This window comes from Tachypleus tridentatus, chromosome 13 (assembly GCF_004210375.1).
Source record: "Tachypleus tridentatus isolate NWPU-2018 chromosome 13, ASM421037v1, whole genome shotgun sequence".
Taxonomy (NCBI): Eukaryota; Metazoa; Arthropoda; class Merostomata; order Xiphosura; family Limulidae; genus Tachypleus; species Tachypleus tridentatus.
Genome location: NC_134837.1, coordinates 111,313,643 through 111,337,856, shown reverse-complemented (window position 1 = coordinate 111,337,856; position 24,214 = coordinate 111,313,643). Strand labels below are relative to the sequence as shown.

The 24,214-nt window shown below is 33.8% G+C and overlaps 1 protein-coding gene across 1 annotated transcript in view; it reads right to left on the bottom strand.

Moving 5' to 3' along the window:
- LOC143237637 (Na(+)/citrate cotransporter-like) overlaps positions 1 to 23,940 on the bottom strand; it is a 32,732-nt gene extending 8,792 nt beyond the window's left edge. Inside the window, exons 1-11 of the mRNA XM_076477111.1 lie at positions 23,607 to 23,940; positions 15,791 to 15,940; positions 15,333 to 15,448; positions 13,421 to 13,581; positions 12,197 to 12,293; positions 11,666 to 11,815; positions 11,306 to 11,425; positions 11,054 to 11,131; positions 5,201 to 5,308; positions 4,765 to 4,945; positions 4,376 to 4,537 (exon numbers count right to left, since the gene is read on the bottom strand). Of these exons, the coding sequence (XP_076333226.1) occupies positions 4,376 to 4,537; positions 4,765 to 4,945; positions 5,201 to 5,308; positions 11,054 to 11,131; positions 11,306 to 11,425; positions 11,666 to 11,815; positions 12,197 to 12,293; positions 13,421 to 13,581; positions 15,333 to 15,448; positions 15,791 to 15,940; positions 23,607 to 23,720 (1,437 nt within the window). The 5' untranslated portion in view covers positions 23,721 to 23,940. The remainder of the gene's footprint in view (positions 1 to 4,375; positions 4,538 to 4,764; positions 4,946 to 5,200; positions 5,309 to 11,053; positions 11,132 to 11,305; positions 11,426 to 11,665; positions 11,816 to 12,196; positions 12,294 to 13,420; positions 13,582 to 15,332; positions 15,449 to 15,790; positions 15,941 to 23,606) is intronic.
- Positions 23,941 to 24,214: the final 274 nt, after the last annotated feature.

Genomic DNA, 24,214 nt, shown 5'->3' with positions numbered 1-24,214 from the left:
AAGAATGAACCTGTGATTTGGACTGAAAAGAAGAACTAAGGTCAGAAGAGTGATGTTAGTTGTTGGCAGAATCCAACAAAACTGTGCAGAAAGGAAAGTTTGAACTGTTTTGGATTAAAACAGTTTTGCGAATTGGACTAAATAAAATACAAAATATCAAAATATAATATCTAATATATTTTAGAATTTGTTATATTATTTTTACTGTTATTATTTTTGAAAATTCTTAGACAAGCGTGCACCAAACAAGAAAGGTTCTTGTTAGTCCACATAGTATTCGATAACGTTATGCATACTATTGTTATGACAATGGATACTTTTCGTTATTATCTCACCTGTATTACTGATATTTGATACAAGTCTTCACAGTGAACTCTATTTGAGGTAACGTTAATTGCAAGATAAACTGCATACTTTATGTGTGAAGGTCAAATAGTTTTGCAGACTCGATTTAACATAATAGCAGAGAAGAAGGAAGTATTCAGAATACGAATATATTAAAGAACAACAATTTTTAAAATCAATTGATAAAAGAAGGAATAATCTGTAAAACGGATATAGTAATTAACAACTGATGTAGACCTTTTACAGAGCGTGCATTGAAAAATGAATTTTCTAACATTATTCACAAATTTGTTTAGTTTGTTTTAAATTTTGCGCAAAGCTACTTAAGGGCTATCTGCACTAGCTGTTCCTAATTTAGAAGTGTAAGACTAGAGTGAAGGCAGCTAGTCATCACCACCCACCGCCAACTCTTGGACTACTCTTTTACCAACGAATAGTGGGATTGACCATCACATTATAACGTCCCCATGACTTAAAGGGCGAGCATATTGGTGCGACCGAGATTCGAACCCGCGACCCTCGGTTTATGAGTAGAACGTCTTAACCCACCTGGCCATGTCGGGCCTTTCACAAATTTATGTACTCGTTTTGAAAAGGAAAGCTACACATTAAAGGCATTGTTGTAAAACCTATAAATCTATTTCAAAATTTTAAAATTACTTTTGGTAACAAATGTAGATTGTTTTTTAAATTAACACCTAATTTAATGTTATAGCTCTTGTAATTAGAATAAGATTGACGCATTTTTTATCATTCATTTTACTAGTTGGATATTCTCGAATACACTTATAAATAAATTTTAATACTATTTATCACCTGTCATATTACCTGTCCTAAACCTAACTTTTCAATCTTCCTTATTTCATTTCATGTATCTCAGACTTAACTTTACAGTAGCACTTAACATTGTATTTAGGCCTAGTGGTTTGGGTGCTTGATTTACCGTCTGAGCGTTGTGAATTCAAATCCCTGTTATACCAAATGCTCGCCTTACTAGAACCGTTTTAGTGTTACGCTCAATCTCACTATTTGTTGTGGGAGTATCCCAAGTATCGGCGGTTGGTGGTGTTGACTCCCTGCCTTCCTTTTAGTCTGTCACTGTCACTTTAAGGCCAGATACATGTTGTGTAGATTTGCAGTGTAAATTTATAAATTATAAGAAAATTATTTTTTACTCAATACAAAAAGAGATGATACGGAATTTTACGTCAAGCAAGCGAACACCCCCCCACTAGTACAGCAGTATGTCTACGGATTTGCAACGCTAAAATCAGGGGTTCGATTCTCCTCGGTAGGTTCAGGAGATACCCCAATGTGGGTTTGCTATAAGAAAACACACGTGCAAGAGAACAAGAATGACAGAAAAGCGGTTTGCTGCAATACTGCAGGTAAAGAAGAGAACCAGAATAAAAGAAAGGTAGGATTTAGCCCTCAAATACCACGGGTAAAGAGGATAACCAGAACAATGCTTATTGTCTCACGTATATTTTATAAGTTGTCTTTATACATATTCAAACTACAAATATATTCTATATTTTAGTAAAACAAACTCATATCGCGAACCACTCTTTAAACTTATCGAGGAAATTATTGATAACATTTTCGTAATTTGGGACCTTGTTACAAATATATCAATTACACTTTGATAACATTTTCGTAATTTGGGACCTTGTTACAAATATATCACTTTGAAAGGTAACCATACTTCTTTTTCATATTTCTGTCCTTTCGAACTGTTCCTAATATGAGGTCCTACAAAAATTCCTTCTTTACATTTCTGTTCAGAAAGAGCTGGGAATCGCCCACATAGATACTTGAAACAGTTTTCCACTTTGTCTAAGACTTTTACAAATTGCTTCATCAAACCCATTTTTATGTGAAGTGAAGATATTAGGACTTTCTTTGTGTTAACAAAATTTTCACGTTCAATTTTATTTCGATCATGATATCAGGCTGACTCTGCATGGCCATTGATTATTTATCCAGTGGTGATTTTGTGTTCTGGTGTCCGATTCACACAAAAAAAGAACATGAACACTTTTTATAACCCTACTGTTGATTCACAACATACAAAGGACTTTTAAGTCTCCACTAAGTAGCCAACCATGTTCTTTGCATTTGATCTTGTTAAGAAAAAGCTCGATATTTTCGTAAGCGTCCTTCAAGTGAACCGAATGAGCAATAGGAACAAATGCATGTGTTACAACTGTGAAGAACACCTTTTAGAGTTCTTTTGGAGGAATCATTGAGAATCACAACTCATAGACTGCAGTTTTTAGTATTGGTATTAATTCAGCAATTTTATTACAATAAACCAGTGAACCTTCTTGCGAAAAGTATAATACAAACTTTTTCTTACGATTTATGTACCAGTCAAATGATATCCCTGAAAAAAAGTAAGTTCTTAGGCTGAATTTCAGACCTCGAAATCTTTGAAGAATCCAGTGAAGACTTAAATATCTCACAAAATTATTAACTTTACCCTTTGTGAAAAGTTACGGTTCAACAGACGTTTCAGATTGAACACAATCCCTATCATTGGATGACACTGTATCCAGAGTCTCCAGTAAAGGAGGTACAGGTCAAGAGCAACAGGTCATATAGCAAATTGAAGGTTCAGAAAAGAAATTTATTTTTTATTTCGAGTGTTATAGCCTTGCACGTTACATGAGCGAAAAATAGCAGTCATCTCAGTGGTTTCTAGACTAAGGCTAGACCAACGGAATTCTAAAAGGCAAAGACTTTATCTTTCATTTCGTCCATTATCTTAGCTCTTCGATACAAATAGTGCAAACTTTGTGCGGAGCCCACGATTTGTCTTGGAAGCAAGATTTATTACAAAATATACGTAATACGTTTTTTGAAGTATTCTGTAATATTTTGCCCTTGTTTCTTTACAACAAATAAACAGAATACATTTGTTTCATTTATACTAAATCTTGTTGTTATAGAAACGAATAAATAATATTGAAAATAAAAGAAAATAATGAAAAGTTCAAGCACAAACAACTCCTGTTTGTCCAGAAATAACATGTCATGACATTTGTTTTTGGTGGTTTTAGAAAAATTGATAAAACTCTCGCGTCACGATTTGTCTAGAAAACTAGAGTCAGCAGTTGTCAACATTTTAAGCATAACAAGATGTGACTCGTTTTCAATGAAAATAATTCACTTATATAAAAATACATATAACGTTTCGTAAGAAACATGTACGTAATGGAAAAAACGGATGTCATTTTTGAATTCAGAGCACAGGAATTAGTGTACAACATGTAAGTTTTTCAATACAATAAAAACCATCGCAGTTCTGTATCATCAGTGGACGATTGGTGGTTCTGTAAATCATTTCAACCGAAACTGTGATTTTCGAGAATCAATTATCATTTTAAGTTGATAAAAGTAAAAATTCTGGATACAAATTTGAAAGAAATTTTTGATCATGGTATTTCATTTCAAATTCACTGGTAAAAGTCAACAATAGCTTAATGGTTATGGTTTTGATTTCAGGGTCAGGGGTTGGAATTTCAACACCGAACATGCCCGTTATTTCAGAAATGGGTGCGTTGTAAAAGGGAAATTAATTCTACTATTCGTTGGTAAAAAGTAGCTCGTTATTTGGCGTTTCGATATGGTTTCCTACCTTTCAGTAGAGAGCCTTCGAGTTACTTTGCACGAAATTCAAATCAAACAAAAATTAAACTTTCATTGTTGTGAACTATTCAATTTTGTTAGCGAACACGAAATACATCCAAGAACATAAAGCTTGGAAATATATACAAATATAACTTAGCACGTTAATAAGTAACATATCCCACATAATAAAGTATGTAGATATATAGATCTGTAGCTTAGGTCGGTAAAACGTAAAGTATCTTATAAAAGATATCTAAGATATTGCTGCCCAAACCATACACCAAAACTTCGCGATTAGCAATGATTGACAAGTTGATGTCTTAATTCATGTCTTAAATGTCACAAGCTTATGTTTATTTATAGCAATGTTGAATATACATATGAAATTTTTATTTACCAGTTGTCCTACAACAGGAAGTATGACTGTAGAAGTGGACATATTGCTGACTACCTCAGTTATAGATGCTGTCATTAGACATAATACGATAATGATGACCTCTGGCGACAAAACACTAAGATGTACCAGCTGATGACCAACCCAATCTGAAAGTCCAGATTTCTGATGAATAAATAACACATTGGAAATATGGCGTGAGATGGAGCCTTTAAAGATTTTTATTTTTTGCATAAGTAAATAAATAAAAACCAGACTTAGTTTTAAAAACTATAACGTAAATTCCTAAACGTATTTCACAAATTTTACATTTTTGGTAGTTAGACGTATTATGGAAGACTGGTTATCGGTTTCTCTCTCACAAAATAGCATAATTACAAAATAACTGTTACCTTAGCACCTTCCGAGAGAGCGAAACCGCCACCCAATAGCAGTAAAATGCCCCAAGGAATTTTTGTTTTGGCAACTCTCCAATCTAGTAGTGGAGGGCAGCGACCTATACGCCTCGGGTCTGAAGGAATAAGAAACAGGAGAAAAGATATGCCGATCGCTGGCGTGGCATCCTTGATTTTTCTGTAAAAATTGTCAAATATTTTTAACTAGATCTCTGTAAAAGAAACAAAAATAAAGTTTAATAAAGGTCATATTCTAAATAATAACCATCTATTGTTATAAATAAACACAAAGTTCTCTAAAATAGTGGCCATTAAGTATAAAAGTGTAAACAGAGTACCATCCTTTCTTCTTTGTTATAAATATCATTTAGTTGTAATTATATTTTAAGATTTGTGTTTTTCTTTCAAAAAAGATGTTTTTGATCGTTCATACACGCCTGTATTTAAGGCCTCTGCCCATCCAGGGATGAACTGAGGGTCTCTAAAGAGCCACAGAAAAACCAAGATGGTGAACAACACCAGGACTCCACCTTCATGAAACCTACAGGAAATATGAGAACATACTTTAATGTTAATATTCCAAGGAGTATTGTTACATTTGTATATTGTTAAAATCGTGTGGGGGAATCCAACAGTTTTAATATATTTTATCACCGTTCTTGTACACAGATTTAATAAAATAAGTAAGAGCTTTGACGTTTGTAAATGTACAATAATTTCACGTATGAAGTAAAATAAGCCATTAAAAACTCAACATGTGCAGGAAGAAAATTTTCACCATTTTCAGGGGGGGAAAAAAAGGGAAAATTTCAGTTTTTTACAACAAATTGTTCAAATACATATTAAGTTGTTCAAAATATTATGGAGGATTTTATACTAACATTTTAGTCATTTATAGGAATAAATAAGCTGTCTCTTTTATGACTTCTTAAATACTACTGAAAACTAAAGCTTTCTTCTATTCGTTAGTAGGCCCGGCATGGCCAGGTGGGTTAAAGCGTTCGACTCGTAATCTCAGGGTCGCGGGTTCGAATCCCGATCGCACCAAACATGCTCTCCCTTTTACCTGTGGGGGCGTTATAATGTGACGGTCAATCCCACTATTCGTTGGTAAAAGAGTAGCCCAAGAGTTGGCGGTGGGTGGTGATGACTAACTGCCTTTCCTCTAGCCTTACGTTTCTAAATTAGGGAGGGCAAGTGCAGATAGCCCTTGTGTAGCTTTGCGCAAAATTCAAAAACAATTCATTAATGCTTTTATTCGTTTATAAAACCTTATATCCAATATTTCAGACCTCTACAATTAATTTTTGCATCAAATCAAGCTTTGTCTTGATTCATCACAAACAGCTCACAATATCAACCAAGCATGGAGCGAGGAATTCACCTCCAAACATATAGTACAACGTTGGCTCCAAAAGTTTCTTAATGGAGATGTGAGTCTTGAAAATAAGTAAGGCAGAGGACGTCTTTCTGCTGTTAAGAACGACTAAATGAGAGCATTAGTGGGAAGAAACCCGCACCAAACTGTTCGAGAAATGGTTCAAGTATTTGGATGTTAGCATTTCCACAAGTTTGGACTATCTTGAACAAAGTGGAAAAGCGAAAAAGCGTGACAAGTGGTTTCCACACGAACTCAGTGAAAATCAGAAAAATTGTCAAGGAGAGAACAGTGTTTCCACCTTCCTAGGTCATCTTCAGGTTAAGAAAGAGAGAGTTTGAATATGACCGTTGACGAAAACATGTGTTAGGGGCGATGGTATAAACGAGTACAGGATTGTAGGGGGCGTTCCAGGTGGATGTTAGGTTATTAATTAGTGTAGGTATAAAGGTGTTTTTTATATTAGTTGAATTTTGGTTTTAGTTGCTGTATAAGTAGGGCTTCTTTTATTTTGCTTCTGTTTATATATGCTTCCCTACTTAGTATATGGATGTTGTCTATGGTTATGTTGTGTTTTTTTTTAGTTGTAGTGTTCAAAAACGTGTGGTGTTTTTTGTGTTCTTTGAATCTAGGGTCCATTTTTCTGCTTGTTTTTCCAATATAGAATTCAAGGTAGTTGTTGCATTGTATTTTATAAATGATGTTGGTGTTGTGTTTGTCAGTGTAGTTTTTACATAGTATGAACTTCAGTTTTGTACCTGGTTTTTGAATAAATTTGGTGTTTACTGGAATGTTGTGTTTTGTTGTAAGTTTTTTCAAATGTTGGTTATTTTTTTTCCGTGATGTCAGGACCATATGGTATGTAGCAGTATAAGGTTTTGTAGTTTGTTGTATCTTGGGATTTATTGTTGTTTGTTTGTTGTTGGTCTAGGTGTGTGCGTATAATTTTTTCCACGGTTTTTTCAGAAAATTTGTTGATGTTGGTGAAGTGTTGTTCATTTTGTTGATTTCATCATTAATTTTATTTGGTGAACATAGTTTTGTGGCTCTGTTTATTTGATTGCTTAATATGTTGAATTTTTGTTTTGTTTCATGTTCTGAGTCCCAGATAATGTATAATCTAGCAGGGTAATTTTTCAGTGGATTTCTGTTTTGAATTCTGTATCAGTTCTAGTGATTTTTAGGTTAAAAGTGCTATTTAATTAGTTTTTCCTGTTCACAGGTGAACTTAATGTTAGGGTGTATCGAGTTCACGTGATTGAAAACAAACTAAGTGTGTGTTTTGTAGATGTGAATCCAGCAATTGTACCATTAACATATCTGTACTAGTATAGTGGTGGGTGTAAGGCTGAACTGATTCCTTGTGATTCAATCTGTATCATAAAAATGTTGGCTAGAACTGGTGACATGGAATTCCCCATACTTAGGCCATTTATTTGTAGGTAGCTTTGGTCATTGAAGATAAAGTTAGTTTTGGTGGTAGAGAATTCTATAAGGGTTTTTAGTTTGTTAACTGGTTCCTGGGGATGTGTATCAGTGGGTTTGGGTCTTGGATATAAAATTCTGAAGCTATCTTGCAGGCTTCAGTTGTTGGGACTTCTGTGAAGAGGGAGATTACATCAAGACTGGCCATTAAGGCTTTATGATTTAGTTGATTAAGAATAGATTTAAGGTTCAAAGAGTCTTTGCAAAAAAACGCCGGCTGATGTTAGGTATTTAAAAAATGCCCACGCTATATATCTACCGAGGTTGTATGTAAATGATTCGTAGGTCGACATTATGAGTCGTAGTGGACAATCAGGTTTGTGAGGTTTGGGGGTGCAGTATAGTTGTGGTGAGCGTAAGTTGGTCTTTCATAGGTAAGAATAAATGTTTTCTGAAATTGTTTTGGTTTCTATCATTTGTAGTAGTATTTTATTTAACTGGTTTTCAAGTATTCTTTTACAGATTGTTTAAGCAGAGTAGTCATGATGAAACTTTGTAGAATGGACGGCAACTGCCTGTTGTGGAGACACAAGTGTAAAAGACGACGTTTCGAAAGTCGTCCTCTACACTTGTGTCTTCACAACAGGCAGTTGCCGTCCATTCTATAAAGTTTCATGTTTTTCATGTGTTTTTGTTGGGTTTGGGTTTAGTAGTTTAAATTTGTTTGTATCTGACAAGTTGTTTTCATTTTTTGAATGTATTCATTTGTGTTCATTATAAGTATAGCATTGCCTTTATTTGCTTTTGAAATTTTGATGTTGCTGTCTTATTTTAAGTTGTTTATAGAATTAATATCTTTTTGTGTAAGGTTATATTTTAGTTTTCTTTTCTGTGAAATTATGTTGATAGTTTTGTGTGAAAATTCTTTGATTGTTTAAGATACTGTTTTGAGGTATTTAAGAGGAAATAGATGTTTTCAGTTGCGCAACATCAATAAACTCAGTCTTGCTTTATGAAAATCCTTGGTCACAATTGCTCAAATTATGCTGCAGAAGCTCAACAAAATGGACTACGAAACGTTGCCTCATCCTTCTTACTCCCCAGACCAACCGACTGTCACTCTTTCATGCTTTTGGACAACTTTTTTACAGGATAAAGTATTCAACAACAGAGCAGTAGCAGGAAATGGCTTTGAATAATTTTTTACTTCTAGGACTTCAGAATTTTATCGTCATGGCATAAATAATACTGTTTCTCGTTGGTAAAGGTGTATGGTTCACTAGGTTTCTATTGTGATGAATAAAGGTGCTTTTGAATTTTTTTTTATATCTAAATCCGCCATTATTTTTCGAGCAACTTAATAATTTGCATTTGTACAGTGCCCTCTATAGATTAAAAAAATCACTTTTGCGGTAACGGGGTTTAAGTTTCTATTCAAAATCATTTTATGTTTAACAATTTCTAGAGAAAGTTTTATGCTTAATTAATTTTTAGATTAATATCGTTAAGCATTTAAACTTTATTCCATTTAATATTATGCAAAGAGGTCGCCACTTGTTCTAACAAAACCGAATTACTAGTATTTAAATTTTTGACGGCATTTTCGTGTTGTTTAATTCGAAACTTAACGTTTCTACTTGTCAAGTCACAACTGCAAGGGATATTATATATTCGAAATTTAGCTTTTAATTTAATTTTATTTTTAATACCATTAATATGATTCATTGGTTTTAACATTTAGGATAATAAACACCGGCCCGGTATGGCCAAGTGTGTTAAGGCGTGCGACTCGTAATCTGACGGGCTCGGGTTCGCATCCCCGTCTCGTCAAACATGCTCGCTCTTTCAGCCGTGGGGGGTTATAATGTAACAGTCAATCCCACTATTCGTTGGTAAAAAAGTAACCCAAGAGTTGGCGGTGAGTGGTGATGACTAGCTGCCTTCCCTCTAGTCTTACACTACTAAATTAGGGACGGGTAGCACAGACAGCCCTCGAGTAGCTTTGTGCGAAATTAAAAAAAAAACTAATAGACAACTCGTGTTTTATATGAATACTTTATCCATTTTTGTTGACACTCATGGCACACATATTAATTAACTTACTTATTTTCTATAGCCTGGCACATTCTTAACTTCTAATATATTTCAGTGTTTTTTTACAAATCCTTTATGTAATATCCGGTCCATATCCACTATTGTAGTTATATATTTTAAATAATTAAGCTCGAACAGAATATCTTCAGTGTATGAAAAGTCCTTAATCGCACTATACAAAACGATGACAGAGAAGACAGTTTTTGTAATAACGAGTGATACGATTTTGACTTCGTAGCATGACAACTGAGAATTAATTTCTGTGTACCGAAGTAGACGGAAAGCCACCATCTATTTTCACAGAAACATCCAAAAAATTCAATCAGTCCGTTTCTTCCACTTGTAAAGTGAATTGTATTGTTAGGCCGATAGAAGAAAGATGTTCCTGAAAATTAGTTAACATATTGTTATCATGCCGCCACACCAGAATCTTGTCATCCACATATTTTATCCATAATTATGGTCTTTTAACCGGTGTTTCTAGTGCTCGAGTTTCAACATCAAACATGCAATTTCTTTTAACGGATGCCATAAAGTTGATCCGAATCAGGATAAAGGCTTGTCACAGAAGTGAAATTTTGAAAACCTATTCGTACACTTACTTGTAAAAAATTTAAATATCCGGTGTTTCTTCTGGCCTCCTGAAGATAGCGTAACTTTTGCCAATGAGACATCTCGAGTTTTAATCATATATTTGATCTTTATACAATAAATTATTTAGGATTTTTAAACGACGAACTTCTTATTTATTTTATGTAAGCAACAGTTTATTGTTAAAATCCAGCAAATGAAAATGATTAAGACTTTGGTAAAATCCAAATATTATGAGCCTGTAATTAACATATGAAAAAAAGGGAAAGCATTTGGGTACAAATATATGCTAAGGATAATTCATACCTTTGTTTCGCTACCTGCTGATAGAGTTGTGGGTATATTTATTTATTTTGAATTTCACGCAAAGCTACTCGAGAGCTATCTGCGCTAACAGTCCCTAATTTAGAAGTATAAGACTAGAGAGAAGGCAGCTAGTCATCACCACCCACCGCTAACTCTTGGGCTACTCTTTTACCAACAAATAGTGGGATTGACCGTAACATTATAACGCCCCCATGGCTGAAATAGCGAGCATGTTTGGTGAACGGGAGCTCGAGCCCGCGACCCTCAGATTACTAGTAGAGTGCCTTAACCACCTGGCGATGCGGGGCCAGAGTTATGGGAAAGCAGTAATTTTGCAAGCAAGTATCGTTTAATACACTCTTAATCAATATAACAAAACTATTTTCCTAACTAAGTGTTTCTTTAAATACTGACTACAGTTTACTAAACGTTGGGTTAACTGATTCCGTAACAATCGTTAATTAATAGACAGTTTTAGCGAGCAGTTCTTACTTGACTGGTCCTAGTTCTTCGTATTTCTTTTCAATGAGATGTCGAATTGCTTTTTGAGTAGATTCTTTATCATCATTCCTAAAAAAATCAGCATTAAATATATTATATGAATTATTACTTTGTGTTTAAACAAATAAAGAAATGCATTTAAAGTTAGAAACTTTTGTTATCCTAGATGAAATAGATGACGAGCAAAGTATTCATTTTATATAAAAAATATTGTTCATACTTGAAGCTATAAGACAGGCTCACCGGCAGCCAATATATAAAACGTTGAAAAATGTCCACGTAATGAAAACCCCGAGAAGCATGCCGGGAACGTTATACATCATCCAAGTGGCGAATGTGATTTCTGTACTTTCAGGAAACATTCTAAATAGAAATAATCACATTTTAACTTTTCATAAAGTATACACGTCTCTAGTTAAAGTTGTTCCTTTTGAACAAGATTACAAGCAGAACATTATTGTAAATTTTGCTTTTAGTTTTATTTCTTAAACAGAATTAGCTCACTTGAGTCATGAGCTTCTCAGTTTCTACTCCAAAAGAAAGAAGAGTCGATCCTGTTTATCACTTCAGTAATAGAAAAGTAAAACAATAGATTTAACGTACTCTTCCATAAGGCCTTTCATCACCAAGTTTGGTCCTGTTCCGATCTGTGTTGCTGTTCCACCGATATTAGCTGAATAGGCTACACTGAGAAACAAAGCTTTTCTCAGGATATTTATATCCTCTTCTGTGTTTCTCCTACTTTCTGCACTACTGTTAACAAAATTAAATACTCATTTATTAATACTATAGTCTCTATCTTCATAAAAAATAGTAAAACACTTTGTAACCGATTTAGTAATTTATTAATATTTTAATTAATGTAGTAAAACAATTCAATTTGATACACAAAAGTGGTAAATTTAAGTCTCCGAAGTCAATCAAATTTATATTATTTCACCCCAAGACAGACGTGTTGTATAAGAAATACTTCGAAGTAAATCCAAAGTGAAGAATTAGAAAAGTCCATGTATTTATTCATCTTCAGTTAAGAATTATATTTCATACATAGAGAAGCCCAAGGATTATCGTTTGTCTTCTCGTATTTGTATGGTTAATAATATTTTCAAAACAAGCAAAACTGAATAAACTCACTTGTGGTCGGAATCTTTTGTGGGTTTCTCAGATTTTGGTGATTTTATTTGTAAGCTCACGTGGGAAATATCTGTGGGAACTATGTCCATTTGAAGAGCTAGAAACCAAAATAAAATATCAATTAGAACAGCGAACATGAACTACATAAACACACACGTACATACAGGTATATATACTCTTACAAGGTTTACCAAACAGAGAATAGTTAGCTTAATCCATGCGTTTGAAATTCGCCAAACCAGAAATTTTGTCTTAGAATGGTTTCCGCAGGAAATCGAACTTGTTTAATTTTTGTTGATTAAGAAATTTCAACCTATACATCAAGCGAATTATTTATGGTTCACGTTAAAATCTCACAATAATGCTTTTTATTAATATGTTGTATGGAGGTCTTATTTATATCGGATGTTGTAAAGTTAATACCTTTATGAAAATCTCAATAACATTTCCAAAAAGTTTTACACATATTGGTATGACTTTATTATTCTACTGATAGCAGTGTTGAATTCAGACCCTTCCATCGGGGGTGATGTGATGTAAAGCTGGAGCGAATGAATTGAAATTCAACAAAATGGAAAATACTCTACTTCAGGGTGTTTTTGTTGTTTTTTTTTTGCATAGGGGAACTTTCTCCCTTTACACCTACCAAGCATTCAAAATGAACCGAAAAGAGAATTCAATTTTCGTTATATTTAGTGTTTTTATTCTTTTGTCTCTTACAGTTTAAAAGACACAGAAGACCACAGAAATTAACAGTGAGATTTACTGCAATATTGATGATCCTTGTTGTTTATTTGTAACTTAAATGCTATAACAAAGTAATGGACCCGCGAACATTTAGGTGCGTATATTGTTAGAAAATTTAATAACGTAGTCTTTGATCACAACTGTTATATCCGACTACACTCAAAATTCATTACAACTGTTATCAAACAAAACCTACATTGATTATTGTTTTACTCGTTTATTACTACACCCAATAATTATTACAATTATTACCATACAAAATCTACATTATTAATGAGTTATATATATTACAACACTCAAAATTCATTACAATATTCACCAAACAAATCTTACGTTATTTATTTTTACTCAGTACATCACCCGTTAAAATTGTTTTGACACAAAACTTGCGGTGGTGTTTTTATATCCTAGTTAGAAATATAGGGGTTCTAGTTGCCTTTCTTAGAAACTGAACACATTTCATAGCTTTGTACCTACCTACATCTGACACACAGGAGATGATGTCCTTATTGCGATTAACATCTTTCTCCAACTCCCACAACACAGCTTCAACAATAGGTACCATCATAGCTGTAGTAGCTGTGTTACTGATCCACATGGACAGAAACATCGTGGTCAACATGAATCCTAGCATCAACCTGCAAACACAAGATGTTGTTGTTGTTTAGAATTAAGCACAAAGCTACACAATAGGCTATCTGTGCTTTGCTCACCACGGGTATCGAAACCCGGATTTAGCGTTGTAAGTCCGCGGACATACAGCTGAGCTACTGGGGGGCAACACAAGATAGACGAGAACATGGTAGTCAGCAATCAAGAATCAATGAGTAATTACAATTCGGAAGGTGTCTTATAATCGAGTTTTACGTAGGGAAATAAAATATATAATAATACATAGAGATTTTGAACCTACTATCTATTTTTCCTATACAGAAATAGGACGCTTAAGAATACACAATAACTGTGAAATAACCTACTGGTAGAAACAGGACTTTAAAGAACAGATACTGTGAGATGACCTGTTAAATTATTTTCTATACACGAACAGAGCATTTAGAAAAACATGAAACTGTTGGATGACCAACTCTCAAGTTTATCTTGTCATCAAAACAAACATGACATTAAAAAAATGTACAGGACTTAAAGGTGACCTTCTGGCTTGTTTTCCAACAATAACAAATACAGAAAAAAAAAACTTGAAAAAACGTTACATACAGGTATTATACAGTGGCACTGTAATAGTTAATAATTTTGGTCGTATATGGATTGGATAGTAAAGTGGCCATGCATATTGAATTTATTCTGCAGGCTATCACTTCATTATAGTATAGCATGGAAGTAGCTACTTCTTCACTGTTTCTGAAAAATTAACGAGGATGTACACTTTCAAGCGAGTGATTAGATGTTGCTGGCAATTTAAGGAAATGTAACACGTGATGAGGTGAGAGAATGGTTTATAGCACTGATCGTTCAATGAAACTATTATTTTTGCCGTTGCTGTCACATCTGTTAACATGAAGATAAGTAGCAACACACTATGTAGGTGTGATAATTAGTTATATAATATATATAGTGATTATTTATATATGACTGCCAGGGTTCCTTCTCTGTAATAAAAAATTAAATGGTACTTTGTTTAAAAACTATGAGAAAGTACCAGCTTGGTAGATGATGCAATATCCATTATATGTGACAAGTGAAAACAGTGTCACTCATGTGTAAAATTATAAGATAAACCATTGAAGAAAATGGTTTCTGATGATTCATCATAAAATTAGTATCTGATTAAATCGGATTTCATGAGACAGTGTAATACCTGACCGGATCGGAGATTTCTCCTATCATAATCTGTAGAGTGTGTGAAATAACTTACTATGTAACAAAAGAGACAAGACTACAAAGTGACTGGAAATTAACCCACTCTCTTGCAGTTGTTGTAATCAAAACAAACAAACAGAAAGAAAACACATTTAAGAATATTCAGACTCTGGAGATAATTTACTACCTAGTAGTTATTACCAAACCAAATAGGTTATACAGAGGTTGAGTGTTAAGTTACCATTTAACATTTGTTACCAGACGAAACAGATCAGCTAGTATTATACAAAGATAAAAATTAACCTATACTCTAGTAGCTGTTTCGTAAAGAAACGTGTAGGTTAAGGTTACCCCAATTGTAATGGCAAAATCTAACATCTTTTTTTCTGGGAAAAAAACAGGATGTTCAGAAGTACTTACAAACTGTGAGATGGCCTTCCATGTAGTAGTTATTCCAAAAGAAGAATGATTTTCAGAACTACACATAGATTATGAGATGACCTACCATCTGGTATCTGTTCCCAGAGAAAACATGGCATTCAGAATTACATACAAATTATGAGATACCTACCATCTGGTAGTTGTTCCCAGAAGAAGAAGGATCTTCAAGGCTATTCTCTTATGCAAATTACATTCTTCTACTGCTGCAGCAACTATAAGTCCTCCAAGAAACATCATCATGGTATCCTACACGATCACATCAATTGTAATATTACTCTAAATAGAGTGAACAAATGAACAGTTTTATAGACAGAAAAAAAGCTATTTACATAATTTTATAAGTGTTCCAAAATCTACTTTGCTGACCTAATGATAATTGTAGGCTTCATATACAATAAAATATTTTTCATTTTTGTATACTTACTTAATAATTGAATGTCTATACTTGTGATAGATATAAATTTTAAGATTGAAAGATGAGGAAGCATTATGTCGCTTACGTTACCGTCCCTACCGTAACCAAATTTTTAATTTTCTGAATAAATACTTGATGGGAAATATTGTCTAAAAGGCGTGAATTTTGGTTACCTTCATGTATGGAAAACAGGCTTCAGTTGTACTCAGTATTCCAAAAACTGGAAATAGAAAAACTGGAAGTAAAGCTGTCACGCAGATGGGAACAGGTTCACCCACGAAGAATGCAGCCATCAGTAATACCACATATGCGCACTTAGCCACCTAGTGAAGATAAATAACTAACTTAGATTTTTCATTTACAAGAAAAATAAACATGCAAATAATGGATTAATCTGAGAAAGTAAAATAGTTATAACACTCCGAATTGTTGCAAGAAAGTAGACATAGTAAATTAAAGTGTGAAATAAAATTAGATGTAATGAACTAAACTGTAACAGGAAAGTAGGTTTAACGAACTAAATTGTGATATGAAAAGTATGTATAGCGAATTCAATTGTACAAGGAAAATAGGCATAACAAAACGTACAAACAAACACATTCCAATAATTTCTTAGAAAACGAAGCTCTTGTAAAACCACGTTTCAAAAGTAAATGTTTCCCAAAAGACAAGACTAGAGATAAGCTAATAAGGATGTATCTTGAAACTAAATTTGTTTTATGAGCTTCACAATTGAGTCACCAACTAAAATATTATGTCTCAATTAAAGACTAGATTATGTTTTGATCTAACACATTATCATTCGTGTTTTTGTAAATATTCTATGGGATGATCATATTTTGTCTGGGGAAACATGTTTATGTATTTTGATTCTACAAACAAAGTTACGTGTGAAAATTGTCATAAATAACCTAACATTACTAAATTTAAATATATATTAGTTTATTACTGGTATTTGTAAAAATATCAGTTGTGTATAAATAATGTAGATGAATTATTCATCCAAGTATTTATTGAGTTATAATAAGAAAAAATACACATTTATAAAGTTTTGATTTGAATAAATTTGCTACATATATACAATAAAAGATAGATACGAGTGTCACTTCAATACATTCACGTTTGATGAAGGTTTATACATTTCTGATATCCATGAATTCATACATGTAGTCACGGTTTCAGTCCTAGTTTTACTCGTTTTTAATTAATACACTTATTTCATTTCAGAGGTCTTTGTAAATAAAACGTTTCTTGTTCTTGTATTTAACTTGTCATTTACTCCCAATAATGAACTTATATTTGTATAGGTATTTGAAGAATATTCAAAATTAATGCTAATAATTTATTTTTTTCGAAATACTAAACTAACAAGCTGTTTTAAAGTTTAGTGTAATTTTATCTCTTTTTTTTTTTATCTTCAGGATTGCGAATTTCGGCCAGAAAGTGCTATTGATCATAGTGGAACTACTGAAGTCAGATTAACATAAGTAGAAATTTGAGGCCTAGAATGAGCTCTATATTTCTTTCTCGCCAAATTTCACAATTTTGATGAAGAAATAAAAAAAGAATTACATAATATTTAAATAGCTCGTCCGTTGAATAAGTATACACTTGTACTATCAGTGTTGCATACTCTGAATACCTGTATAAATTAACATTGAGTACGTTCTAGTAAAAGGAACTTGAATACATAAATCAGTAAGTCATGTGATACCAATAGCCAATACAAAGTAGCGGTGGAATGGAATGTATCAGAATTAAGTTTCAACATTGTGTTGTGTGGTCAGAATTTTGTTACTTTTAGAACATGTATGTAACAGCTTTCTATCAGAAGCAAAGTATTCATACTCTAAGGTCATGAAGATATGTTCACATTAGGGATGTAGAATTTCCGAGACTGAAATATTATCTGTACAGAATGGTACCAAAAAAAAAAAAAATGTGGATCAACTTAATGCCCCAAGACCACACAGAAAAAGACGTGCAACAAAATATTATAGCTATTATAAACACAGTATGGAGTCTTGTAACACGCAAAACCTACGAACAAAAATGTTAGTAGCAAAATCCTTCTGCGTGTTTCAGACGACAGTGAGCAACATAATCAAGAACTACCTTCTAGAAAAGTAGCACAGTCACGTGTACACGTATACAAGTTACTTCAAGGTTATAACATATCAGTTCACTAAAAACGGTGCTTACCTCAAGTATATGGTGTTAATGCTATTTTATATATAAGCATACCAGTCCAGTCTTAGGTCGTTGATTTAAGGTGACATTCCTGGAAACCGGTAAAAAGTGACAGATCCAGTGATAGACTGCCTTTTTTTTCACCCAAATCCACATTTTTGATAATAAAACAAAATATCAAGTTGGTTGATTGGTTGTTTGACGTTTATTGGCAAAAATCAACCAGGCTATGTGCGCCAAACAACCGATAAAATAAAAGTAAACGTAAAATTGTTATAAGATGTAAAAATTAATTAATTAATTAATGTTTAAAAACAGATAAAAACTTAAATAAAATAAAAAAGGCCATTGGAGCCTAAAAATGTAAAAACGCAAGTAAAATGGATATTGTCACCATTACCAATGACACTGTCTGACGTCAGGGGTAAACCCGTGGGAGAGACAAAAAATGTATTGTATCAAATGATACTGTCGTCCAGAGTTGTGATGACGACATTACAGTAGAGCATGGGCTACTATGACTTGAGTATCACAAAGGCCACACATTGGCAGATCAGTCACAGGTAAAATAAAACAAACGTTGTGTTAAAAAACTGTAGCCAATATGGAGACTAGCCAGATCAACTTCCTTTTTTCGATCCTTACAGAAACAAGACAGACAACGGAAGGTTTAATAGGTAAAAAAGCTTGCTATGACGTTGCTCACTCCGTGTCGATTCCAACTGGTAGCAGCAGCTTTTAAAACACCAGTATTAATTTAGACTGTGACATGAAACATATTTTAACCAGGAGAGCATTTATGGAAGAGAACTTTTGAAGAAAAAAAAGCATCACGAAGTGGTTTTATATTTAAACAGCCCGGGAGCTCGAACCCTCGGATAATTTTGTTGTTGTTTGTTGAATGTCGCGTAAAGCTACTCCAGCCATCTGCGCTAGCCGTCCCTAATTTAGTAATGTAAGACTAGAGGGAAAGCTGCTAGTCATCACCACCCACCACCAACTCTCGGGCTACTCTTTTACCAACGAATAGTGGGATTGACCATGACATATAACACCCCCACGTCTGGAAAGGTGAGCATGTAAATAATTATTCATAATAACTATTTGTAATAGTGATTATGAGTAATTATTTACATATAAAGATTTGTACAAACTCACAAAAACTATTCAGTCTTTTATCTTGTCTGGAACTGAATGTTTTATCCATGGTCCAGGTCCACGAGGTGCAAATTACTTTTATATCGATATACTTCACTTGACGCGAATGCTAGCTAGTTCTATTCTTCACACGTGAGTTTTTTATGCTAAAGTTATAAGATAGCTTCGTAGAGATAATAATGTCCGAAGTTGAACGGTTAATAGTGTTCGAAATCTATAAACGTTCCAGGTCAAATTCTTTAGTTATCTGATTACTAAGAACTGATCACAGTTATTGCTTCCAAGGCTCAGGGTACACTGAATGTAGCAATCAGACATATCTGGCATGGCCAGATACTTAGAGCACTTGACTCGTAATTTGAGGATCGCGGGTTCAAATCCCCGTCCCATCAAACATTTGTTTTTTTCAGTCGTGGGAACGTTATAACGTTACGGTCAATCCCACTATTCGTTGGTTAAAGAGTCTACCAGTAGTTGGTAGTGATGACCATCCTTCCCTGTAGTCTTATACCGCTAAATTAGGGATGGCTAGCACAGATAGGCCTCGCGTAGGTAACTTTGCGCGAAATTCAAAAACCAAACAAACAGTCGATCCAAAACTATTCTGTCGTCTTTTGGCACGTCGATTTATAAAGTTTAGGCGAAATTCTCGAAAGCTCACCTGGTGTAGCTTTGCGCGAAGTTCATTTACAAATGAAAAACAGAAACTTGTGTTATATCTATATTGTTATGAAATTAGAAAGAAGTTATGTTTTATTTATATTGTTTAGAAGTCCGTAGCTTAAATTTGATTAACATTGATCCGATATGTTTTATAAATCAAATATAAAGAGCGATTAAGGTTTCATCATTTCATTACGAACAGTTCTGTAATTATTCAAATTTCATTAAGTTGTAGTATAAAGTTCTGCAGTAAATATTTTATAACAGACTTACGTTTAGCATTTTTTTAAATAAAACGTTAACACAATTTTCAGATTACTTTTTGCTACTCTTAGATTGTTGGCCTTTGAAAAAGAAAAAGCGGAAGCACACAGTACGTTCACTTCTGTATATGACGTGGTTTCACTCTATCACTGGATGGTTCAGTGTATTTGACAAATGGCACTGCTAATTCCATACCCTAACGTATTCTACGTGTTACTGAGGAAACTCAGTCATTGTTGTTAGAAGATTTACTGCCTGTGGGTTCGAGTTCTACCACTGATGAGTCTATTATGGCTCAGAGTGTTGAGAGTAGTGTTCCTCCTCATAACATTTGTTTAATATCAGACCTAGTTTTGGGACCAAGTGTAGTTGGAGTAAGACCTACTCTTCCATTATACCATTATTGACAGGCGATTTAGCTGGGAGAAAAGTTGTTGTCGAACCCAAAATGATTAGCGAGCCGATCACTGTTTCACTTAGGGATGATGTTGTTAAGAAGAACCCAGAAGTGTTTCCCTCATGTATTGTGACTCGAGCTCAAAAGGTAAGCCAAAAACAAATGATAGAGATATGTTTAGAGGATGATATTGTTGATTTTTCTCAGATATTTTTGGGTCCGACATGCATTTCGTGAATGATTGTCCTACTGACAATTCTTATGTGAGTGAGAACGACTGATGTGAGGAATCTGATTCCACTGATGCTAGGAGCAAACTGATCGCTGAACAAAATAGGATCCACAGATCTTTTGGCTATTTAGATATGCACTCCCAAAGAGTGAACTGGAAAAAGTTATAAATGGTTACTTTTTCAAAAATGGTGTGCTCATGAGACAATGTAGACCACCAGATGTACCACCTTCAGAGGATTGGACTGTAGTTTATTAAATTGTTGTTCCCAAAACATATTTTTTTTGAAATATTGAAAGTTGCCCATGAATTTTCCATAGGAGGTCACGTAAGTGTTAATAAAATTATGAGACATTTCTTTCAAAAAATAAGGCAAGATGTTTCTCAGTATTATAAAATTTGTTGTACCTGTCAATTGATTAGAAAACCTAACTAGAAAATTCCTGTTGCTCCTTTTCTTTCTCTCACAGATTATTGATTGTGTTAAGCCACAAAAATAACATTTGTGTTTAAGCATTTTCACATGCTATGTATCAGGTCATCCCTTAAATAATGTCCGATTTTAGGTTTAGAAAAAGAGAAAGGATTTCAAACGCTTTTAATGTTATTTAATCAATAATGTATGTTCCATTATTATTAATTACTTCCTGCCAACAATTCACAAGCTTCTGAATGCCACTTCTATAAAATTCTTGGAGTTTGAAGGAAAAGAATGTAGAAAGGGTAGTTTTGACATCTTCATGTGTTCCAAGCTCTTTTCCATCAAAATAGTTCTGCAAACTTCGGAATAGATGATAATCATATGGAGCAAGGTCTGGAAAGTAAGGAGGATGTGGAGATTTTTTTCCGATCTTGCTCTTCAATCTTTGCAGATGTGATCCTTGCTGTTTAAGGCCATGCATTATCCTAGTGTAACACAACACCTATACGATTGATCAAAGCAAGCCTCTTTTCTTTCAGTGAAACATTCAAGCGCTCTAACTATTGGCAATAGAAGTTTGATGTAATCGTTACATTAAGTGGCAGCAACTCAAAGTGGATCACACCAACAATATCCCACCAACTGCTTAACAAGACTTTCCTAAGGTGAAGTTTCATTTTGGGCTGTGTTTTAGCAAATCACTGAGACATTGTCTGCGGCGCTTAACATTTTTATAATATATCCATTTTTCATCTCTAGTCACTGACCTGTCCAAAAAAGGTGAGTTATGTTCACGAGAGTGCAGAGAAGTGCAAATGTTCACTCTTGCTCTATGGTTGGCTTCTGTCAAATAATTGGAGACCCATTTCCAAGTTTTGACACCTTTCCAATCTGTTGCAGATGACGGTGAAGTGCTGAAAGGGTTGAATTAAGCTTCTGTGCTAGTTCTTCAACTGTTACAGCACAATCTTCATCAAATTCAGCCAACAACAAGTCATCATTAAACTCAACAGAAGGATCTGAACGTGATACATCACTTAAGCTGCAGTCACATGATCTGAACTTCTGAAACCACCTTCTACACTTTCTTTCACTTGGAGACTCTACATTATAAACACCTTGAATGTTTCGTGTAGTTTCCGCTGCACTATTGCCTTTTTTAAACTCATAAATCATTATATGCCTAGTGTGCTCCTCAGACACATCCATCTTTACAAGGCTTTATTTGATTAATAATCAAAAAAGGTGGAGTTGGGTTAGTTTCCTTTATTTGTCTGAACATGTTTATACACGTCCTACTACATATTTTAGTCATTAAAACCTTCTACAAATACAGGAATAATGATACGTTTTCTGTATTAAATTTTCTGACATTACTTATGGAATGACCTGATAATTTTATGAGCATAATGTTATTTGTATTGACTGTATTATGTGCTCTCCTCATAATTGAAGTTGTATAATACTTTGACAATGTATTGTTATCAATGTATATACGTATATATAATATCTTAGTTAAAAACTGTTGTTAGAGGTGTAACAGATTTGCTGTTATGCTTTTATTTTAATATCTTCGTCTGGTTCATTTTAATGCGCGTAACGTATGTTGTTAAATGTGTATTGCACAAGTCCCATCTGTTTTCCAAATTTGCAGAAAATTCTCGAAAGTATGAATCAACAATATATGTTTTACGAAAACTATAGCGTATCTTCGAATATTGCGCCTAAACTTTATAAATCGACACGCCAAGATACAACAGAATAGTTTTGGGTCGATTGTTTGTACTTTGTTTGAATTTCACACAAAGTTACCTACGCGTGGCCTATCTGTGCTAGCCGCTCATAATTTAGCAGTGTAAGACAAGAGGGAAAGCAGCTAGTCATCATCACCCACCGCCAAGTCTTGGACTACTCAGCTTAAAATAGTAGAATATGTTAAACTACTTGGAAACTGAATATCATATCTAAACTTGTCTTACAACTGTAAAATGTACAAGAACATTCGATGCTAGTTCAACAATATCTATGCAACATAAACTTCAGTTTACTAATAATACCAGACAATCTAAGGTAATAGAAATATGTCGAGTTTTTTAGAAACCAGATATCACATATAAGTTCGTTTTTTTACAGCAAAGTGCTCAAGAACATTATGTGTTACTTTAAAAATACAGTACATAACAAGCAGCACAATTATTGTTATTCTGGTTTCGTATAATTTCAGTGAGGTGTGTTGATAGTATTGTGTAGGTTAGTAAAGTACAGGCTGGTAGGATCGAATGATATTTCAAAATGTCTGTTTGTTTTTGTTTTAAACTTTATCTTCGCCGTACCTAAACTGTTATGATAACTTTTGTTCCAGTTTCTGCAATATCTACTTTGAAGTACGTTTTTTTAATAATACGTTTAAAGTTTTAAGTCTTGACTCCTTTCTTTTTCCTTTTCCACTATATCTAAACACTATATACACTAACTAAAATAAGGAATCAAAGATTTGATCAGTATATAAGAAACGTCTAGTGAAGAAAACATTTTAATTAAGAATATTAAATTGCTGAAAACGATCTAAAGGTTCGAAAGTCCTAAGATCGCGAGATATAATGGAATAAAGAAAGGTAATCGAATTGATTTCTCACTGTATTCACTGCATTAATCGACACTTACCTGAGTACCAATTACCAGAGGCAGGGGAAGAAGAAGGAGAGGAACGGCCAGTCCGAAAACAAGTCGCCATGAGTGACGTAACGAACGAAGGACTGACGCTAGATGGAGTATCATTATGTCAGCACACAAAAGACACTTTGGTTGTATTCTAGTCTTCCTGCTAGTTTAGTTTCTAAATTCTTGATTCGTCTTAAAACTTCGATACACCGTTCTGCCCTTTGTTTGTTGCTTTTCAACTCGTTTTCTGTTGCTACTCAATAGTTTCTGTCGAGAAGTTTGTTGAAACCCGTGTAGATGACTATTTATCTTTTGATTCTCACGGCCTATTTCAGACTTGTTTTATATATGAACGTAGCTTTCTGATTGGCGTTATTTAGACAATGGAGATAACGAAATTATGCGTGATGTCTTTGAAAGTTTGTGATTGGTTGACAGGGCGGAAGAAGGAAGAGACATGGCAGAATATTGGACCATGTGTGACGTGTTAAGCCTACTAGCCATTACCAGCATTGAAGTAACACATAACAAGTTTTTACATCGATATTAACATTAACATATATTTTCATGTTGTTGTTTTTATCCAGACGCACTTGTCAAACATTTATGAT